Consider the following 23,432-nt stretch of genomic DNA (forward strand, 5'->3'; position numbering starts at 1 on the left):
TTCCAAAGAACAGCACATTAAATGACACCTAAATCTTCATTTCCTAGTAATACTGAATATATCTTATGAAGTTCAAATAAAAATGGCCAGACCAGATTAGTACAATGAGAAATACAGTGGAATACAGTGAAATACAGGTAAACCCCCTCATAAAATAGCAGAGGTCAAATCATTCTAAGAACAGTACAATAGATACTAATGGGAATCACATTTTAGGAGTTTATAATTTACAACAGTAGTAGATTACTTCACTTAATGCTTTATTAGCCCCTTCAAAACCAAATTTCACCAGAGAAGCTAATATATTTAGCAAAAATAACTATTATAATTAAACAAATAACATTTACATTTTTCAAGTACTATAAATAGAACAGTCAAATAACTGTGATAAATTTAGAACTAATAATAACAAATTTTACAGATGAGAAAGCAAAATTTAAATTAACTAAAATTAAGTATAAGGTCTAATAAAGAATGTGATTGATGCATATTGTATTTTAAGATGATGATGGTTGACTACATAAAGAATACTTTTACTAAGCTAATAAACAACACAAAGAATAATGATTTTATTGTAAGGTGTAGCAGATGTAAAATTAAAATGAACTGGCAACTCCAAGCATACTCAGTATTCTTGTTACAACAAAATTTAACTAATAATTTTAGTATCTCAATAACTGGATCCTAAAGATTTAACTTTATAAAGCCATTTAAAAAATAACTAAAAAAGTGAAAAATCTTTACCATAATTTAATGCCTCAGGTGCAGTCCATTTGATTGGTATTTGTTTCATTCCATCAGAGACAATGTATTCTTCTTCTTCTCTTGACATACCAAAATCAGATATTTTAACACTATTTTCTGTAGCTGAAACAAAAACAGTTTCTATTTTTACAAGTAGACGTAATAAATGAAAAAAACTTCATTTTTAATCAGATGTAAGTGTATATCATTAACAAAAATAATACAGTTATTTTAAGATACTAATTATTTTAAATATATTAATAATTTTATAAATAATACATACCAACAAGACAATTACGTGCAGCAAGATCTCTATGAATACAATTTTTACTTTCTAAATATCTCATTCCTGCAGCAGCATCTCGACACATAAATAGCATCAGTTTTTGTGTTAAAGTAGATGCATTATTCCTTAAAAATGTCAAAAGAGAACCTCCTGAAATAAGAGTAAATATTCTGATAGTTAATTTTTTACATAAATTATATTTTGCAGGTTAAATAATAATACAAAAGAAAATTAATAACTTTAAAAGTGTAATTTAAATTAAACTATATCTTCAAGATGAAAAAGGTATTCCTTAATAAAAAATCTTAATGCCATTTAAATTCTAAAGTACTTCTGTGTGTGCAGATATATGCAAACAACTAAGTAATAGAGACAGATGTAAAATAAATAGTTTTATCACACCTTAGATATCCCAACTGGCTTGAATAGTAAAATGTTACATTATTTTACCCATCTCAGGCTTCTCCTTCCACTAGTAACTAGTATGTTACTAGTGGAAGGAGAAATCCAGTCTCATGGATTTCTTTTCAATAATCACACATCTATTTTATGTTAAATTTATTTTATAATTTTCAAACTCCATTTCATTTACCTTTTAATTTTTATGATCACCTTTCAATTTCTAAACATTACTTTTTTTCTTCTCTGAAGATAAATTTTCTAAAACATAATTAATTTTTAAGCATAAATTTTTCCTGGCATTTTTTCTGCAATTATTTGTACAAAGAATACTCAGAACATAATTTCACTTGAATATATATCTTATCAACAGTTGCTGCTTTGAGCATCTGCAGTGTTTTCCTTTATTCATGAAAATGACAGTCATTCTGAGAAATAACTTGCAACTCATACCAACCTTATGACAAAAATTGAAAAATGAATTGATTTCCTACTGTTGTCTTCACAGATATGGTTACATATCAGCAAAGTAAAGTCCACTGAATGAGTGGCTTGACACATCTACAAGTGATATCTTCACTCTCTGCACTGCAAAAACCAGCTCTGCATAAACATCATTAATATCAGAGAAAGCAACTCTTATTGATTTCTCAATTATTTTATGTGCAAGACAAACCATAAAAAAATTGGGATAATGTAATGCAACAAATTAATACAAATCTTTCTATTATAAAAAAAAATATTATTAAATGTATTAATACCTCAAAACAATATCACAAAATATACGGTAAAAATTAAGTTAAATGAGCTAACCTGGAGAAAATTATAACAATATTATTAAAAAAAAATGTTTACCGGCAACAAGTTCCATAACAATCATTATTGGTTGTTTTTGAACACATATTCCTATTAATTTAACAATATTTGGATGATCATATTGTTTAAGAATACGACCTTCTTGTAAAAATTTTCTTTTATGCTCATCCGGTACCGTCATTCTACATGTTTTAACAGCAACCTCTTGATTTGATGTACGTAAACGTGCTTTATAAACATCTCCAAAATTACCCTAAAATCATTAAAAACATTTTACTTAGTCTAAATTACGTAATCTAAAAGCTGCCAAGAAAGCAAATATATATTGGATAATATGAACATAGAGCAAATAATACAATCATATAAATAAATTAAAATAATAACTGATTTACTAAATATCTTAAACATTTACTAAATTATTACATATATATATATATATATATATATATAAACCTGGTAAAGTGAGTATCAAGGATGAACCTCGCAGTGGTTAACTGATGAGAAGTACCAAAAAGAGATGAAAAAACTGATTCAAAATGACTGTCGTATCATACAACAATAAACTGCCATTCATATAGGCACATCAAAAGAATGAGTTACGACTGGGCTACTGTAAAACTATACTCATCATGTGCAATAGCTGAAGCTCTTGTGAAGTTGAAATTTGAACCTTTTCTATACCTTCCATACTCATCAGATTTGATGCAATGTGATTTCACTTCTTTCCGCAATTAAAGAGAGATATTAGGAGTATTCATTTCACTATGAATGATGAACAGAAGAACACAGTGAAATTCTGGATCAAGGAAAGACCACCACCATTCTTCATCAACAGAATGAGAAAACTGGTTCAAAATTGTGAGTAATATGTAGCTGTAAATGGTGACCATGGAAAAATAAATGAAAGTTTTTGTAACAAATAAAATTTATTTTTATACCAGATTTGTTTCATTTTATTATTTATTTTTATTGGCAAGTTACATTTCTGCTATCTCTCATTGTAGCGGAAATATATATTAATATATGTACTTGAGGGAACTCCAGTGTCATGAAATACAGCAAAAACCTTCAGGGCAATTATTGTTTATTTCTTAGTAAAAATTTAATTATACTAATATGAGTAAAAGTTAAAAAGTAAATATTATACACTGACAATAATCTACAGTATAAGAAAGAATGAAGAATATTTGTTTATGTATAAGTAAAATGTGTATATATCTGACCACAATTTATACTAGTATGATGAGCTATCAAGAGCTTTAAAAAAAATCTTAACTCAATACAATTTTTTTTTAAGCATATAGCATTAATTAATGTACCAGTAAATATTAAGGACTGAAGAAGTTTCAATTTGATCCAATGTACACATATTGAAATATTTTTTTTTATCCTACATGCAATCAAGCCTTTTTCACAAAATGCAGTGATTTCTAAGATTCATATTAGATTATGTAAAGGAAGTTCCTCTGGTATTTCTGTAATAATTTCATTCAAATAACTTTAAGTGGAAACTTTTTTAAATGAAAGATTAAAAAATATTTTTATTTTATTATCATTTTAATTATCATTTGATTATTGTAGAAGAATAATGCATTACTCTGATTTCATTCTGATATTAACTGTAATTCCAAGAAACTACCAAAGAAAATTTTATATAAAAACTTAAATATTTATTCCTGCACTTAGTTATTAAACCTCTAAAATCAGCTTCCCCTGTGAATGTAATGTATGTAATAAATGATTTATTACTTTTATTGACATTACTTTTATTGTCAATAATGTATATGCAATTGTTTGAAACATTCAAATTTAATAAAACTTTCATTATTTATGCATTTTCTCTGAAGCTAAAAATCATCTAAGTTCGTACAAAAATTATACGTTCTCTAACTCCCCAAACTTAAATTAGGCAATTTAGTAACAATTCTATTATAATTTAATAACTATTTTTAAAAATAAATATTTATTTACAAAAAAAAAGATTATTAACTTGAAGTAATTTTTTTAAAAAGGATTAATTTTAAAAATTTCATGAAATCGCAATCCCCGTTTGATAATATTTCAATAATTTAAGTCTACATATTATTTTTAAAATATATTAAGCATGCATAATAATTAACTAGAGATAAATATAATGTTATTATACGCATAGACATCAGATTGTACATTGATTTCACAATTTCATAGGTACCTAAACTTTTTTTTAAAAATCCATTAGGGAATCTTTAACATAATTACATCATCCTTTTATGGAGTTCATAAGTAAAATAAAGATTGTGATGAAGTGAATGGAAGTGTTATCTGATAAATATATTTGTCATACACAAGTGTTACAATTATGCTTAACAAAAATAATGTACATGTCAAATTATTTAAAAAAAATTAAAACAAAAACTAACTGTTCTTACGTTGGAAATTTTATTCTTTTAATAATGAAATTAGTGGTTACACTAATTAAGTTTAATATACCAGTTTAAATATTCAGAGTACCAAAGTTAATATTCTGCTCTGAGCCATTTCCCAGTGGCCTAATAGCAAATTTTGTCCCAAGACACATCATTTTATATTCGCCAAATACATTGTTAGCATTTACTAGCACAGAAATTGAAGAGTAAGTCTTATATTTATGTTAAATCTTTATCTATCAAATTATACATATACAAGAAATGATTACCAATTAATTAAAGGTATCCAAAACACACTTACTCTTCCAATTTTCTCTAATAAAATAACATCATCATTATTGAGTTCCCAGCGCTCTCTTGGTATAGGCTGTTTAAGTATAGCACCAGACCGACCAGTAACAGGCAAATTACTCTGGTATTGAAACATAATTAATTCTTGAATTGTTGGGAATGCAGGTCCTTCAAACCTGTACTGACCCTAGAAAAAAATAAACAAAATTTTTGCAAAAGAACTTTTTTTATACAATAAGTAATGTGAGAAAGAAAAACACAAATTTTTGATTAAGTACATCACAGTAGCATACATTAAGATAGAAACTACACCATAAAATAATAGTTTGTTAATAAAATATGAAGTGATGCATTTCATCTTGAACGAAGAATGTGGAAGTATAATAATATATTTAACATTAATTCCATATAGTCAACTTCTTGCAATCAAGTATAGCATAATGTAATCAAAAAATTATGTAATATATTATAATAATAAATATAATATAATACAGAGTGTTCAAAAAGTGATGCAACCTTATGGGAAAATGATTAAGTCACAATAGTTGTTGAAAGTAGCCTCCATTGTATGATTCACATAAATGAATATGATGTTGCATGCTCTTACACAAATATAGTAATGTTTGTTAAGGAATTGCAGAAACACATTGTTCTATTTTGCTCTACAATTCAGGAATGGTGTGAGGATGAGTTTTATAAGCAGAACTCCCACAAGAAAATGTCAGAAGATAAATCAGGAAACCAAGGGGGCCACATTTCCTTTGAAATCATTTTCCCATGAAAACACTGATCCAAGAGAGTCATAGTGTTATTGGCTGTACATGCCATAGCATTGTCCTGCTGAAACCATGTGTACTCTAGCCGGTCCACAAGTATAGTCTTTACAAATTGTTGCACCATCTGTATGTAGCATTCGCTGTTCACTGTGCCATGAAAAATGTCATGAAGATTCATCTACGTGACATCGCACACCAAACACTCTTTGTTCATGCAGCTGATATGAAAATTCTGTACACTAAATGCATCAATTCTGTGCATTTATATATCCATCAAGGTCAGACCAAAACTAGTCATTAAGTTCTTTCCCATCTAGCATTATAAATAGAACCACTGATAGAAAGCTATGTTTTCCAGTGTCTGCAGGTAACAACTCGTGAACAACATGAATTCTGTACGGATGTATCTTTAAACACTTGTGTAATGCAGTGTGGTCACTACCAACAGAGAGATCAGACTGGCTAGATAGGTGTCGCAAAGATTTTTTGGGAGTAGCAGAAAAATACAGCTTGCATGTTGATTAATTTTTCTGGTGTTAGCACTTTCAGTTGACCACTTTTGGGTGCAACTGCCACATTCCCTGTCTCTTGGAACTTGTCGTACAGCCTCTTGATGGAGGATTTGTTTGGTGCATCTACACTTACTTTTCTCTGAAGGCATTCTGGATCTGGATATAACCGGCACATCTAATATACTGGGAGACAATGAATATTCTCTGCTGTATTGTGTAACCCTTTCTTTCTTTTCCTGTTTAGCCTCTAGTAATTACATTTCAGATAATACTTCACAGGATGAATGAGGATGATATGTATGAGTGTAAATGAAGTGTAGTCTTGTACAGTCTCAGTTCGACCATTCCTGAGATGAGTGGTTAATTGAAACCCAATCACCAAAGAACACCAGGTATTCATGATCTAATATTCAAATCCATGTAAAAATAACTGAATTTACTGCATTGTGTAACCCATTTTTCCTCAATTAAACATGCAACAAAAAAGGTAACATTCTTCCATAAGGTTGCATCACTTTTTGAACACTCTGTATAATAATGTATAATTTCATAAATAGAGTAAACAAAACCATTTTATAATTTAATAAACAATTTATACACAAAATAGTTTACCAATGGGAATTCCATTATCAGCTGTTACATCCATAATTATAAATAGCATCTTGAGAAAAATGTATATATAAACTAATATATATATAAGTTTATATATTTCATGGGATGCAGTATGCGTGAAAGTATTTCCATGAAAAATTAAGGTAAGATATGTCTCATCTCAATATTCTGTACTAGGTGGTTTATTTAATAAAATTAAATTAACATTTATACTAATCCAAATAAAAAATTATTTTTTAGACAAGATATAAATATACATATATCTTTGGGTTACTATATATATGAAAATATAGTAACATTTAACCATGACATTAAAAATTAACGATCATTTTAAAGATTAAATTTATGTAATGATAATTAAAATGTATTGTAGAAACTGATAACAGATTAATAAAACTTTCAGATATAAAAATTTGTATTTGTGAAAATTATGAAGTATTACTGGAGTTTTTTAGAGAACTAATACACCATTAAATATCACCATCCATAAAAAAAAAAACAAAGTACCCTTGATCAAACAAAATAAACATATTATGTTATATGACACAAAGATAAAAATATACACACATAACAACAAAGCAGAATTAGACAGCATTTTAAAAAACTTATTTATACCAACCACACTTAAATGAATACAATAATAATTTTATGGAGAACAGAGATAAAATATATATTATAAAGAGTACAAAAGAAATAAATACTCATTAATTTTGTTTGAAAAAAAACTAAAATCTTGGAAAAATATTACTTATAATTACTATATTATTACTAAAAGTAGATTTTAATGTCTGCTACAGTAAAAATATTATATTTACAAATATAAAATGTATAAAATTGAGTGGAGTTAGCTCTACAAACAAGAACTATAATATGTTGTTGCGATATAACTACAATGATTATGGGATTTTTACCATTTATTTATAATATAATAAATTTAAATTAATAGCAAAAAATAATAATCTTTAGTCATACATAATGAACAGATATGGTTGAATGTCTAATCCTTTTTAAGTTCTGTTCTCTGTCTAAGTGACTTGAAGGAGAGAAAGCTCAATAGCTCCCTTTGTACTCCATTTATTCTGCTAGGCTCCCTGTAATAACTGCCACTGGATGATAATAAAATTATTTTTTTGTAAAACATAAAACATTTTATGCCTGACCAAGACTTGAACCCAGAATCTATGGATGAGTCAGAAGTACTACAACTCCACCATGAAATTGGCTACAAAATAAATTAGAAATAATTTTCTCATATTCACTATGGTCACTTGAGATAAATTAGAAGAGTCATAATTTTACTCTTTTGAAAAATTTTTGGGGATAGTATTTCTCAAAATTTGAAGTTTGTATAAATATCCCATGTTAATTTTAGTTGATGAGGCCAAGGGCCTTCTGGGCTGTAGTGCCAAGGAGTAAGTAAGTAATTTTAGTTGATCTTACCATAATATGTAGCATGAAAATTTTCAAGTTTAAACACTCTAAATGTGAATGAAAACAATAATGAAATCTGATCAACCATTCTCAGATTTTGAAGGAAAAGACGTGATGAAATGTACAGCATGTATCATAAAATAAATAAATCAATTCAGTTATATAAAAATCTTATAAATTATGTTAGCTAAAATATTATCTTATGTGTAGTTGTATACTTCATAGTTTTGTTGTTTTTTTATACAATTACCTCAGTTGTGGTCTGTACAATGAAATGCTTATGGCCACCCCAACATACTGATAAAACAGTCTGATTTTCATCATTTCTTGTCGTTTCTCTGACTAGAAAATCACCTTCTTTTGTTAATAATCGTACTACTTCCTCTCTTGGTAAAACACCATGAAACCATTCCTCTTCTACTAATGAACGTGTCGATGAACCAATCTACAGTTTAAAAAAATTTTGATAGTACATATTAATTATAAAATGTAATTTCTGTATTTAATTTAATATTAAATAAATATAAAACAATTGTTAAAATGTACAAATCCTTACAAATAAATATGTTAAACAACAGACAATATTTTTTTTAATACCACAATATATATAAAAGTACTAGCGCCCCATCGTAGCACTATATTACTTGCGTTTCTCATGGCAGTCAATTTGTTTTTTATGTTTTTTAGTCAGGTTTAAAAAAAAATAATAAATTTTATTGTTATTCCATTTTACCCCTGTAAACTCAGAATTTCAAAAAATTCTTTCTTAGTGTGCAGTTACGCCGTAAGAACATGTATACAATTTTTCATCAATTTATCTTCAGTAGTTTTTGCTTGGCACTGATAATGAATCACTCACGATATGTTAACCTCAATTTCAATAAGACCTCTATTGAAAATATTTCTACTGAAAAATATCTTGGGAGTGGCTCACTGTAAGAAAGGAGCATGAGAATTTAGTAGCTTGCCACCTAGTGGCTCAAATGAAAAGTGCAGCACCGTAACGGATTACTTATTAATTACATCTTTTAATAGATAATTTTTCATTAAAATAATTTTTAAATAACATTTCCAAATAACCATGATCTGTCAGATCGAGAAAGTACCTGATGCATGTAAGAGTTAGCTTTCAACCTACTAACAAATACCCCATTTGAATTATGAAAATCGGACGATTGTTTGCATTGATATAATAAGAGCGCCTCATTGCACCTCCCAGAACAGCACCCCAAGGGCAAGCCATTTATTTGTTACCAGATGATTGTGATGATCGGTCTAGCCTCCCACAAGGTGCTCATATACCTCATCACTCTAGCCTCACGCGCAGTCCCATCAGAAAGATCATTATTTTTAAACGGAAATTTTTTTAATTTATTTAATATTACTTTATTTAACGCAAATCTAATTCTACTATTTTTTATATATTATTCATTCGACTGATTTGAATCATTCAGTTCAAACCCAGCCAACACAGTGATACAGACTCACAGTTCATTAATTCGATTCATTAAATTTTGTGCTTCAACCAGCAAATCTCCACTATAGAGATTTTTCAAGATGAAATATTTCTAGAAACCTTTTCAGTTATGAGAATGTTTTAATGTTCAGTAAACATAGGTAAAAATTTGGTTGCAATTGATCGAATAGTTTTTGTTAATACCAAATAAACAAAAACCTTCTCCTCTTTATATAATAGTATAGATAGATATAGATATTGATTATTCTATTTAACGTAAATTTAAATATATTATTTTTGTAATATTATTTATTCAATTGATTTGAATCATTCAGTTCAAACCCTGTTCATAGATCATTAATTCAATTCATTAAAGTTTGTGCTTCAACCAGCAACTCTCCACTACAACATATTTATTTTTTTTTCGAGATGATATGTATCTAAAAACCTTCTCATTTATGCCAAGAAACATAGGTAAAAATTTGGTTGCAATTAATCGAGTTCTTTTTACATTTAGACTGAACAAACAAAAACCCTCTTCCTCTTATAATAGTATAAACAATTTTCATTTGAATAAGGCTAGACTACAACATTTTTTCTAAACTTTCATTTTACATCACTAAACAAAATGATTAGACTGATTTAACGCCTTGTTTAGTATAACCTGATCATTCCTGAGAAAATGCTGTTATTTGAATCAAAGTTGAATCAAAATGTTTGACCAAAAAATTTTCAATGAATTGCAGTTAAAAATAATAATAACTTTTATAAGATTTAAAACTGAATCCTGCAACATCTCTGTATACTGAAAACATCTTTAACCTCTCAATCTGGATAATAAAAGAAAGTTTCTGAGATTGGTTGTTATAATTATGTAACTAACATCAGGGAAAAATATATAATAAATTACAGCTTGTTCTATTTTACGTTATTATTTTACTAAAAGTCATTTAAAAAACAATAAACAAGTCAAACACATTTTTTATGCAATTTTCAAGCAACATAACTTCAACAAATAACACTATAAAATATGCAGGTAATATGTTAAAATATGTACTTTTATCTCTACTATCATCAAATTTCAGATCAGTTTGATAACGAATTCAGTAATAATGAGCATTTAAATCAATTTATTTACTTCAATGTTCAGTATTAATAAAGAAATTTTTTTTTTGACAATGGTTAACAGTTTACAGTCACTAGTTTATTCAATAGTAAATTTTATCAACTATATGAGCACAAGGATAACAATTAACAAGAACTGTCTAATTGGATAGTTTATATATGATAATATTTGGATAGTGCCTAAATGCAATACTAATTGATTAATTTAATTAAATCGTGCTTTTTTTTTTTTTTTTTTTTTTTGTCTTCAGTCATTTGACTGGTTTGATGCAGCTCTCCAAGATTCCCTATCTAGTGCTAGTCGTTTCATTTCAGTATACCCTCTACATCCTACATCCCTAACAATTTGTTTTACATATTCCAAACGTGGCCTGCCTACACAATTTTTCCCTTCTACCTGTCCTTCCAAAATTAAAGCGACTATTCCAGGATGCCTTAGTATGTGGCCTATAAGACCTCTTCATTTGTCACTTTATCCACCCATCTTTTAACTATATTTTTCCAAATGCTTCTTTCTTCATCTATTTGCCGCAATACCTCCTCATTTGTCACTTTATCCACCCATCTGATTTTTAACATTCTCCTATAGCACCACATTTCGAAAGCTTCTAACCTTTTCTTCTCAGATACTCCAATTGTCCAAGTTTCACTTCCATATAAAGCGACACTCCAAACATACACTTTCAAAAATCTTTTCCTGACATTTAAATTAATTTTTGATGTAAACAACTTATATTTCTTACAATCTTACAAATCGTGCTTACATAATTAAATTCCTAAAAAAAAAACCACAAACATTAGCAAGCAATAAATATGCATTGATGAATTAGAAGATGTTCCTTATAAAATGCAACCCACCAATAAGCTTTCCATAAAATTTGAATTAACTTCCTATTCCCCAAAATTTAATTGGATATCCATTCATACCCATGCATATCATGAAAACCATCTCATCTGCAGAAGATGGGCATCTGATGAGCAGTATCACAAAAAACCTGTTGGTCCTATTTTCTTTGTTATACCTACCACCATAAGGCTAAGATGGGTTACATTTTATATAAGATCCCCTCTATAACATTCTAAAGCTGGGCTTTATTTTTTTAAAAGTAAACGGTGTAATCGGTAAAATTTTAAAGACAAATTCAATAACCTAACGTCATACTCAGAAGTAAAGTAGCTCACAGCCCCCTATAAATCCATAAACATAAAATGATTATTTTTCCTCTACAAATCTATTCACTGCGTTTGAATAATTATTACATTTTCCATATATTTACATAAGAGAGAAAATCTTTTAAATTTTCTTAATTAGGATAAAAGATTGGGCATCCACCTGGGAAAGAAACAAATTCTAATGTATGAACAGGTTCATCACTGACTTTAGTTGATCAACAAAAATAAATATGTATAAAATATAATCCAAAATTTGATCACACAAATACATATTTAAATTGTAATTGAAATTTCCAGAATATTGATTCATGAGGTAAATTTTTTGGATAATTAATAAGTATTAAATAAATTATGAAAAAGTTCATGAAATATTTATTATAATTTATTTTTTTTAAATAATTTAATTGTTGCTTTTAAATATTCCAGATGTAAACTAAAGAAAAATGTTTTATTTTTACTAATGTTATTAATATTACACTACTACATTAGTGAACACTATATAAATTAAGTTCAATTAATGTTAAAATTCATTAATTTCTTATACAAAAGAAAAAAATAATTTATTTCATCATTTTACACAAGTATTATGAGCAAACGATTAAAAATTAAAAAAAAAATATTGTATCAATAATTTTAGTATCTGTACAATTCAAAAAACACAGGAAAAAGCAACATTAATTAGTAAGAAAATCATGCAGTTCAAACATTTAGTTAGCATTACTATTTATTATATGTATGTTAAAATTAGATAGAAAATTTAAAAAATTCAAAACAAAGTGTAAGTAGTGTTTTACTAAATACCATCCTGCTATATTATACTCATATAATTATTGTTTTATTTTTTTTCAAAAACTTTTTTTTATAACAGCTAAAAAAATTATAATACTTACAATAAATTTTTTTGTTTCGGTTTTTTATGAAACTTATTAGAAGTTCTTGAATAAGTAACAAATAACAGTAGTACTAACTTAATACTTCCTATACAAGAACAAAGTTACTACCTAACCGAATTTTAACATGTTACCTCCCTCTACCTGTAATTTAAAACAATTGTGCCTAACTTATTACATACTTAATGATACAACAACTTTATGATACAACAACTTGTTTCTTTGCCCAAAAGAAGTATTCTTGTTCTAGAAAATAGAGTACAGTGGAATGCTGATTATCTAGATTGACCTTTACAAGACTGAAACCAGATAATTGGAAAAAAGTTTTATCGTATGTACTGGACATATCATTCTAATATTTAATGGGTATCACACTTAATAAAAGGATGAAAATATTTTTATTCTCTCTTTAAATCTTTATTTAAAACTTTTAAATAAATAATGTATTTTAAATACAAAAATTTATTTAAATGTATTTTAATAAAGTTAAAAGGATATTCAGAACAAATAATGTAATAAAAAACAGATATAGTAATGCATTAGATATATTACAAGAAATATAATGAGTAGATAATTGCTAATAAAAGAATAAGAAATTACAAAAATTATCTGAGATTAAAATTTATTATCCTATTATTTTATAAAAAAAAGGTCATTTATAAACTTATTAAAAAACCGTACAAAATATATATTAAATAGAAATTGAGTTATTAAACTCACTACTTATTTTTAGTTATCAATTTTATTATTAAAGAGAAAATAGTAATTCTTAAAAATAACAAAAATCCTAAAATATAAAAAAAATCAAATACCATATATAATATTTAATAAAATATTAAATACATATAAAATCTAAATATCTAAAGAATCTGTTACAAACACATTCTTTTTGTTTCTCATTAGCAATAGACTATAGTCCATAGCAATAAACAAACATTTGTAAACTGATAATCTTCTCATACGGCCTTTGTCATCTTGTTGTCACTTAAAGTATCGAGGATCAGTCATCATCACTGATGATCTATTTACTGACACTCTTGAAATTGCAGTCTGCACAACCTGGTATCTCTTCTAAAATCTTCCTTATATTTTCAACATCTTCATGATGCATTACACCAGCCATGCTGGAGATTGTTTTATTTAAAATTTTATTGCACACTCTGATGCTAATGTCATGTTTTTGACAGAATTCCATGCATAGCCACCAAAAACAGAAGTCTTTCAAATTAATATCTTTGATCATCTTAATTGTGCCGCTTACATCTTCATAATCAGTCAAAAGAATCTTTTCATTAATTATTTGCTGTAAAGGCATTTCAAAGAAATAACCCCTTGATCCACTGGATATAACATTTGGAGATAGAAACAGACCTTTGAATTTTCCATCCTCTCTTTCTAAGCAATCGGCTGAAGGATGAGTAGGTGCATTATCTAATACTGTTCCCATTTTTACCCATGATTTTCTGGTATCTTTTAACTCCTGATATAAAAAAACTATCATAATAAAAAAAAATGTCACAAGTTATTCATGAATTATTTTGGTTTTTGTAAATAACTGGAAGAGTTCAGTCAACTTTAAAAGCAGCAGTTAGCATAAGATTTAATTGGTGAACTCCAGTTGTATTATGACCAACTAACAATGTTATATGTTCTTTAGAAATTTTGTAGCTGAAGCAGATTTTTCTTTGTGGGGAAACTATGGTTTTTTAAGAAGAGTTTTTCATCCAAGGCCTCATTTCGTCAACATTATAAACAAAGTATTAACCATAATTTTTCAAAAAAATCATCAAATTTCCTTTAATATTGGTCAAAAAATGTGCCACTTATATGCTTCGCTTTATGTTGAGCTTTGAAGAAAATGTGAGAGGATGCTTTGCAGAAAACTGTATAAATAATCAAATTTGAATACTGAAGGTGATAACAATTTTGTAGATTTTAGTGCAAGATACATGTGAAGACTTTTCAGGTGTGTATGAACTGAATCTAGCTAACAAATTCGATGCAACAGGAAAATTGTAAAATCTGGACATCTACATATCTGGAGATCTAACTTTTGACATCATTTACACACTGTTAACTCATATATAATATTACTTTTACCTTCCTTAGCCTACTGTATGTTTTTTGTACTAAGAAGTTGAAAAATAACTCACTTCATGCATTACAAGATTTTTTTACGTTTTATTGTTTATTTCATAGACACAGACACAAGTAAAAAGCTTCTAAAGTAATGAAACAGAAAATGATAACCAGTTACTGAGATTGCTGGCCTTACATTAGCCATAACCATTAATTTAAATAGTAATAATATGTGAATGAGTACTACTACTTTCTGAATGACCTTCATATTACGACAGAATATAGTTTTTTTTTTTAATAATACTTAGAGAAAAAAAGTTGTTAATTGTAGAATTCATACATAAACTCCTACATGAATGTTACAAAATTTAAATTGTCAGCAAATTATGAGTTTTTCTCATTAAAATTTGGTTAGAACTAATTAATTATGAAAAAAAAATATTTGAAATGAAGTAAAATGTTCAAGTTTCTTTTTTTCCAAACTGCATATAAATTTGTATCATGAAAGGAAATGAAATTACAACTTTTGACGCTGCACAAAAAATGTCAATTAAATGAGCTGACATCACTCACTTGCCATTCAAACTCAACAAGTTTAAGAAGATGTTCTAAACTCGGTAAGTTATGGCAACATGCTTCTGAGACATCCAACTTCCATAGGAAGGATATGCTTTGAAGTGGCAAAGAACTGAAGAAAGCAGTCACTATATTTGAATGGAATAATGGTGGACACTTATGACAAGTTTCTAAAAAAGATTTAATATTTTAAGTGGCCAGATATTCATGGGACTATGTGAAAAATTTACTTCAGAAACATAAAAGTAAAATAAAAATTATTCAGAAATATTCAGCAGTTACTTTTTTATTATAAAATGGGCTACTTCCATTCATTTCAATTATAATTTTATTTGTATTTTTTTTATTTTGTATGTTTTTAAATTATTTTATTTGTATTGAGAATAGCAAGCTTACACCCAACAATTACAATCACCATGTTTTTTCTGTTGAGATGAAATTTATAAAATATAAAAAACTGCTAAGCTTGAGCAGGATCTATATGAATAATAGTATCAGTTGTTACTGATAAATTAAACATCTAATTTAGGAATTGTTAAACTAATAATGATACCAATAACAACTATTAAAGTACAAAATTCTTATCAAGCGTAAGCAATTAATTTATTTAACATTATCAACATATAATTAAAATAGAACAATTAATATGATGACTGAAATTATGAAATTTACATAAATTTGTTCACATAAAAATTGTTTAAATTAAAACATGAACTAGAAAAAGAAAAACTCAGAAAAAATATATTAAGATAAGCCAATTTAAAGATAATTCACTATTATAATTACTAATACTGAACACACCTAAATTAGAAAAGAGATTAATTGAAGAAAGCAGGAATTATTTATAACCAACAGAAAGAACACTGATTCAACTCTCCTATACAGTGATTTGGAAAGTTGCTGTGCACTGGAATTATGGAAGTGTAATGATAAACCTTTCTTAATTATTACTTTGTATTTTTATTTCATTAATTTATAGAAACTGATGTTACAATAATTGGAATAGTTTATAAATGGTGTTGAAAATGATCTCCTCCAACATCAATACAACACTGCACACGTTTTAATTTGTTTTCAACCAGCTGTACTGGAATGTCTTGTACATAAGTTGTTATTGCAGTTTTTAGTTTGTCAATTGTACATGGCCTGTTGCAATACACTGGTTGTTTCACTTTTTTTTTGTTTTTTTGAGAATTAATATACCCTTCCAGATGAAACAACGCTTCATCTGTAAAAAACTTAATATCGAGGCTACCTACGGAATTTTGGTCAATAAAACATTGACCAGTGACAGTAATTTAATATTTTTGTATGATCTATAGGTTTCATTTCTTCAACAGACACTACTTTGCAGGGGAATAGTTTCAGTTCTTTTCTTACAGGTTTATGTGCAGTAGCAAGTTCCATATCTTGCTGCTGTGCTAACTTACACATTGACTTAGATGGACTTTCAGCCACAGCATCCAAAATATCAAGCAGCTTCTGTTCGTTTAGTTTAAGTGGTCTTCCACTTTGATCAGCGTCTGCAACAGAGCCTGTTCCCCAAAACTATTCAATAAGAGTTTGAACTGCACTGCAGTGAGGAAAAGGAATATTTGGAAACTTTTTCGGAAACTTATTCTTCACTAAATCAGTATACTTGTCACCTTCACAAAAGACATGTTCAACAAGAAAAATGCATTCCTCTACTGAAAGAACCATTACATTTCTCACAGTTATTGATTCCGATAAAGATACAACACGAAGCAAAACAAAGTCTGTTCAATCACAACAAAACAACAAGCATCATAGTTTCTTAATGACCAACCCCCAACAAACCCACAAGGCAACCAACCAATCGCCAAACGAACAAAAAGCATCACATTATTCTAAAGCATACTGCATAGCAACTTTCCGAATGCACTGTATGTTTTACAAGACTACGGCTTCATTCATAGTGAATTTTAAAAAATTATTAAAAAAGAATACAGAATTAAAAAAACATTAAACGTACTTAATTTCTTTTTAGTAAAAATAGTTATATGAAATGAAATGTTTAAAATGCTGATGGAACCATAAATTTACAATTTAAAATGGTTTTATAGTATCATACTGCCTTATGATTGTTTATTATTAAATAATTAATGTATTAAAATGATTATTAATTAATTAATTGCAAAGCTTACCACACTCAAAGACTGAACATTGATTGAGTTATTAATCAGAGTAGTATTATCAGGCACAATTAGTGTTGGTGGGGAAGGTGATGGTTCAATAGCGACAATAGTAACATCATCATTAAGACCTACACCAGAACTAGGATCTTCCGATCGGCCAATTAAAGGTGAACTTGGAACAGACTTCCTTCGGAATGGTTTTCTTAAAATATCTACAAGACTTGATGACCCTGTTAACGTTGTGTTTGGAAGCGATGGACGTTTTGGTGGCAAAATATCTGCAGTCTGTTAAAAAAAAAATCACATTGATGAAAATAAAATTTAAATACAACAATATTAATAAAATACTTAAATACATATTTTAAATTGCATTATAAATAAACAACTTAGATCAGAAAATGATTATACAACATTCAATATTTGAGTAAATATTTAAATAAATGTGAAACACATAACAGAAAATTCAGTTTTAACTAATTATTATAATTTAAAAACTCATTATCAGAGTAATATTGTTTTTAAAATTAAGTAATTTAATTTTAAATATCGATAATCTTTACATTTTTTTTTTTTTTTTAAATAGTAACCAAAAAACTAGAAAGTCCTCAAAGGCAGAACTGCTACTATTTAAAAGTAGCAATTTTTTTGTTATTTAGTTTGATAAAACTGAATATATTTTCCAGTTATCAGCTGTTAGTTACAAGTAGATGGATGGTCAATCTCAGTTTCTTGTGAATGCCAAGGGGCTGGAATCATTGTAGAAAGGGACAAAACAATAATGTAGCCTTCCATTGAAAAAAAAAAATCATCACCAAATTTTTTTTTATAGTAGCTATACATCAGTAAAATATTCTCAGAATAAACACTTCAATTTAAAGACATTTTTATTATCCTGGTGACCTTCTCTTGGATTGTTATGTTCTTTCAGTAACCAACATCCATACAAATTTCTTAAATTTCAGTATACAGAATGATCACAAATTTTTGATGGTTTATAAAAAATTTAACTTTTATATGAAAATATATACAGTCAAACCTCTCTAATTAGAATCTCAAGGGATCAGTTTTGTTTTCGATTTAGGGAGTTTTCTATTTAGAGAAAAAAGTCTGTAATTTTTTTTTTAAATTTCTTTCTTAAAGGATTGAATTTTCTTTTTTTTAAATTTTCAATAAAGTGCTTGATAGAATTCCAAATTCGTGAGCAACGTCTTTGTGAATTAATTCGATTCAAAAAGGGTTTTCTCAAGGGGAAAAAGTAAATATTCAGTTTAGGAAGTTATTCAAATTAAGAAATTAAGGAGGTTCAATTTAAGGAGGTTTGACTGTACTTAACTAATATGGTTTTATAGGGTCTTATGGAGTTTTACAGTTTTATACTGGTTATATTTTTAAGATGATACAACTGTTACTGTTGGTGTCAGTAATGATTATTATATCAGACAACCAGTTTGGCCATTACTCATATAATGTTATAAATAACTTACACTAACATTTCTCACATTATACATTACTCACATATCAGGTGGCAATTACTCCAATGGGGAAAGCTTTTTATGTACTCAAATTAGCAAAATCTGTTAATGTCACGCAGTGATATTTCAAAACAAAATATGATAAATGACCACTAACAAGTTCCACCAGAAAAAGCAATTAGAAAACATAGTGTCAATTTAAAAAAAATAGTTTTGAAAGACCTGAGATGTAAGAACTAGTTGTTCTTGTTGGCACAGTGTATCAATAAATTCCAGGTAAATCAACTCAGCAAGTTTGGAATTGGAAATTCCATATCCAAACATGTGGAAAATTTTGGAGAAATGGTTGAAAATGATGGCTTATAAATTAGAAGTGATGACAATAAAATCTTAGGTGAAGATTTCTGTGTTGACATGCAGGAACAAGTTGACGAAGAAGATGGTTTCTTTCATTGTCTAATTTTTGGTGACAAATATATATTTCAACCAGTGTAAAGGTCAATAGACATGATGTACAAATAATAGAAAACTCTACAGACACTGTGCAACATATACATGGTTCACCTAAAATGTATCGTTTGGGGCTATTTCCTATGAAAAGGAGTACAACCGTTTTTTTTTTACAAACACACAGTAACTAGAATTTATTTTGGTATTTTAAGTGAATGGCTTATGCCTCAACTTGAGGAAAGAGTTCAGACCTTCAAAAAGAATGCTTTAATGATTCATAAATGAAAAACAGTAAAATTTCATGAATCATAAAAGCCAATCAACATATGGACTTCAAATTTTGTTATCTCCCCAAGTCGAATATTTGTCAATTCATAATCTTAGGATAACAGAAAATTTGTTTTCCTTTCTTTTGGAAGGTGTTTATCCTTTTGAAGAATGAATACCTTCTTTTTGAAGGTTTGAACTTTTTCATCAAGTTGAAGCATAAGCCATTCACTTAACATGTCAAAATAAATTCTAGTTACTGTGTGTTTGTAAAAAAAAATAGCAAAATTGCATTTCCTTAGAAATAAACTTGTACAATGTAATTCAAAATTCATATGTTTTGGATTAATTTCAAAATTAATCTAAACAGATAATGAATCGTTATCCATGTTTAAAATAACATGAGGAGGTTCCACTGGTAAATATATTTTATGAAGTTTTAATTTTTTTTTTACAATAGATAGATGTACACTTTGTACAAACATATTGTTGATACTTTTAAAACAGTAACATTTTATGTCTGCTTTTTTTATGACTACAGTAATTTTATTTTTTTACTTTAAAAATAAAATATCAATTATAAAATCTGCAGGAGTGATGACAACTTCAGTTTTTATTACATTTGATGTTCAGCACTGTTTATTTTAATTATTTATTCTAGTTTGTCCAAATTTAATAGAAAAATTAATCAAAGACAAATATACATGATACAATTCTGAATGAAACAGAAGGAATTAAGTGAAACAAGTACAAAAAAAGTGATAAATGAACTTTATAAAGAGTTGAACATGTATTTGCACAGCCAATTATGAGGAAAGCAACAAAGATTCAGAAAATTTAGGGATACATGCAACATTTAAATAAATAAAAAGTGCTGTAAATAATATTTTTTGGAAAAAATATCGATCTAAAGCAACAATCAATATTAAACAATTTCATTAGATAATGAATGTAATAACATGAGAAATATTTATACATGATACATTTTTAATAGAATTTAACAACTTATTATTAGTCCATATTAGCTCTTAAATAATAATGCAGTGAAACTTCCCTTAACGGTCACTTCCTAATACCCTCCTCTAATAACCCTATACCGTAACATATCTAATACCTTAACCTAACAATAATTCTAATAACGTCCTAATACCCTCCTCTTAATAACAGACACTTAGATTCCCCAGAAGTTTTATAGTGGTATTAATGGATAAAATACTTCTCAATAACCAACCTTCTAAATAATGGATATGAACAATGAATTTACCTATAAAAACTGTTCAATCAAAATCTAAAAAACGGACTGCAGGAATAAAAATTGTAATTTTCCTTGTTTTATTTTATACTCAGTGCATCTAATTTGTTTATCTGCTGTCAACTGGATCACTTCCCACTTAGACATTGATGTTATGATTTCAATCAATTCATCTTTCAGTGCGATTCATCAGTTGCTGTGCAAGTGTATACTGTACATTGAACACATGTAATATTTTTGTTACAGTATAGTATTGTATTTTTTCTCGTAGTACATGTTCTATGAGTATGTACATTCAGTTTTGTATATTTTATAGAAATTGTTATAACCATGTACCCACAACTTAAAATATCACAAAATCGTAAACGCTTGACATTAAAAGAAAAAATAGGAGTTACAAACGGCTACGAAAAAGAAAAACTCAGTGTGCATGATATGGCAAAACGTTTTGATGTCAGAAGAACTCAGATAAATTTTATCTTAAAAAATGAACTTGATATCGTATAGTCATGGACTGAAAATGACAATTAGTTAAGCAAACGTGCACTTCCTGTAATGCCAGACCTAGCGGTTGACCATTTGACTTATGAATGGTTTTGCAGGGCTCATACTAATAACATCAAGTCTCTGGAACTTTGATATGTAAAAACGTCCTAAGCAATTGCTAAAGAACTCGATTACAATGAGTTTAAAGTATCATGGGGTTTGGTTAGATAAATTTTCAATTAGACATATAACATTTCATATAAAAATGTTTGTGGTAATGCTAGTGTTTTAGATAAAAATTTGGTGTCTGAGTAGAAGGAAATTCTCTACCAGTAGTTAATTTTATTCTGTTATTTTATTGGTTGATACACTAATACAGTATTTTCTTCATTTTTTTAATTATATATGAACTCAAAGGACAGCGTTTTATTTTCAGAAAAACAATAAAAAAGAACTTTAATTTTACAAAGTCATGTTAATTAGAAACTAATTTTTTTTTTAATTTAATTTACATGAAATAAATACACAATACTGTTCTATTCAAAGTGTTTTTTTTCTGTACAATAACCAAATATAATACAATATTTACATTTTTCTGAATAGCAGAAGATATGTCTAAATAATATAATGGTCAGATTGTTGTTCACGAGCCATGTTGGGAAGTTTTACTGTATATCAAATTTTGTTATTAAAGTTTTAACTACACTTTCTGGAATTATATCATTTTTATTACTTTGTTTAAAGGAAATAAAAATAACAAATTATACAATTACACCTTCAATCCATTATAAAATATATACGTAAAATGAGAAACACAGAGATGAGATTTTAACATTGAATATCAAGCAAAACTTATTGTACTCCAAATATACTTTTCAGTCAAAATTTAAGATACACTGTGAAAAAAAGTTTATTTTAAACAAAGGTATAAAAGTTACACTTGTTTAAAAATCAAATTTTAAACAAAATTTTTTTAAGGCAAAAACCAGACGGGATAACTATTTCTAAAAATTCTCAAACAAAAAAAAGCTTTACTACAGATTAATTATAATGTAATACAAACTTTCAGAAAATGAGAAAAAAGTACAATATAATAGAGAAGAAATTAAATTATGTAATTGCATACAACAAATGTATATATAATATAGGATTCTGAAGAGACAATTTGGTGTATAAATTAAACAGAACCAGAAAAAATTATTCAAAAATATTTTAAGAACTACCATACATGAAAACTCATACCTTATGATCAATAATTAACATTACTCAGAACTCCAAAACCAGCATTGAAATATGCTGGCTTTGTAAAATATGCATCAATTGTGAAGAGAATTAGCAAAAAAAAAATTTTACCTTAACTTTAGATTCAAATTTTCGTAACAACCACATTAAATCACTTTTAGAACGGTATAAAAATACCATTTGTTTCATTCCAGACATTTTAGTAATACTATTTTCACTATTTCTTCTCATTTTTACAAAAGTAAAAAACCAACAGACAATATTTCAAGAGCAAAAATAACAAAATATTAAGTACCTCTCTGTTAATGTCTGTAGTAGATAGAATATAAAAGCAGTATGCCTAGTGCACGGCTTCATTCATGATAATCATTTCACAAGTCCAAAAATATACTGGTGGTAATATTTAACACATATGTTATTATTTGAAATTCATGACAGTCATATATATTATGTGTTTGTAGTATACTAATACAACACAAATTTATTTCACATAATGAATTGGTCATGAAAACTATTATACGTATTTTAAAGAAAAG

General features: G+C 27.5%; 1 protein-coding gene across 5 annotated transcripts in view; it reads right to left on the reverse strand.

Moving 5' to 3' along the window:
• FER (tyrosine-protein kinase Fer) overlaps positions 1 to 23,432 on the reverse strand; it is a 304,551-nt gene that overhangs the window by 23,512 nt on the left and 257,607 nt on the right. For 3 of the 5 annotated variants that reach the window (XM_075374734.1, XM_075374735.1, XM_075374733.1), the window contains 6 exons: positions 17,737 to 18,012; positions 8,523 to 8,717; positions 4,952 to 5,128; positions 2,285 to 2,498; positions 1,028 to 1,180; positions 745 to 867 (listed from right to left, as the gene is read on the reverse strand). In XM_075374734.1, the coding sequence (XP_075230849.1) occupies positions 745 to 867; positions 1,028 to 1,180; positions 2,285 to 2,498; positions 4,952 to 5,128; positions 8,523 to 8,717; positions 17,737 to 18,012 (1,138 nt within the window). The remainder of the gene's footprint in view (positions 1 to 744; positions 868 to 1,027; positions 1,181 to 2,284; positions 2,499 to 4,951; positions 5,129 to 8,522; positions 8,718 to 17,736; positions 18,013 to 23,432) is intronic. The other 2 variants (XM_075374737.1, XM_075374736.1) reach the window with 1 other exon arrangement.

The sequence above is a fragment of the Lycorma delicatula genome, chromosome 9 (assembly GCF_047948215.1).
Source record: "Lycorma delicatula isolate Av1 chromosome 9, ASM4794821v1, whole genome shotgun sequence".
Classification (NCBI taxonomy): domain Eukaryota; kingdom Metazoa; phylum Arthropoda; class Insecta; order Hemiptera; family Fulgoridae; genus Lycorma; species Lycorma delicatula.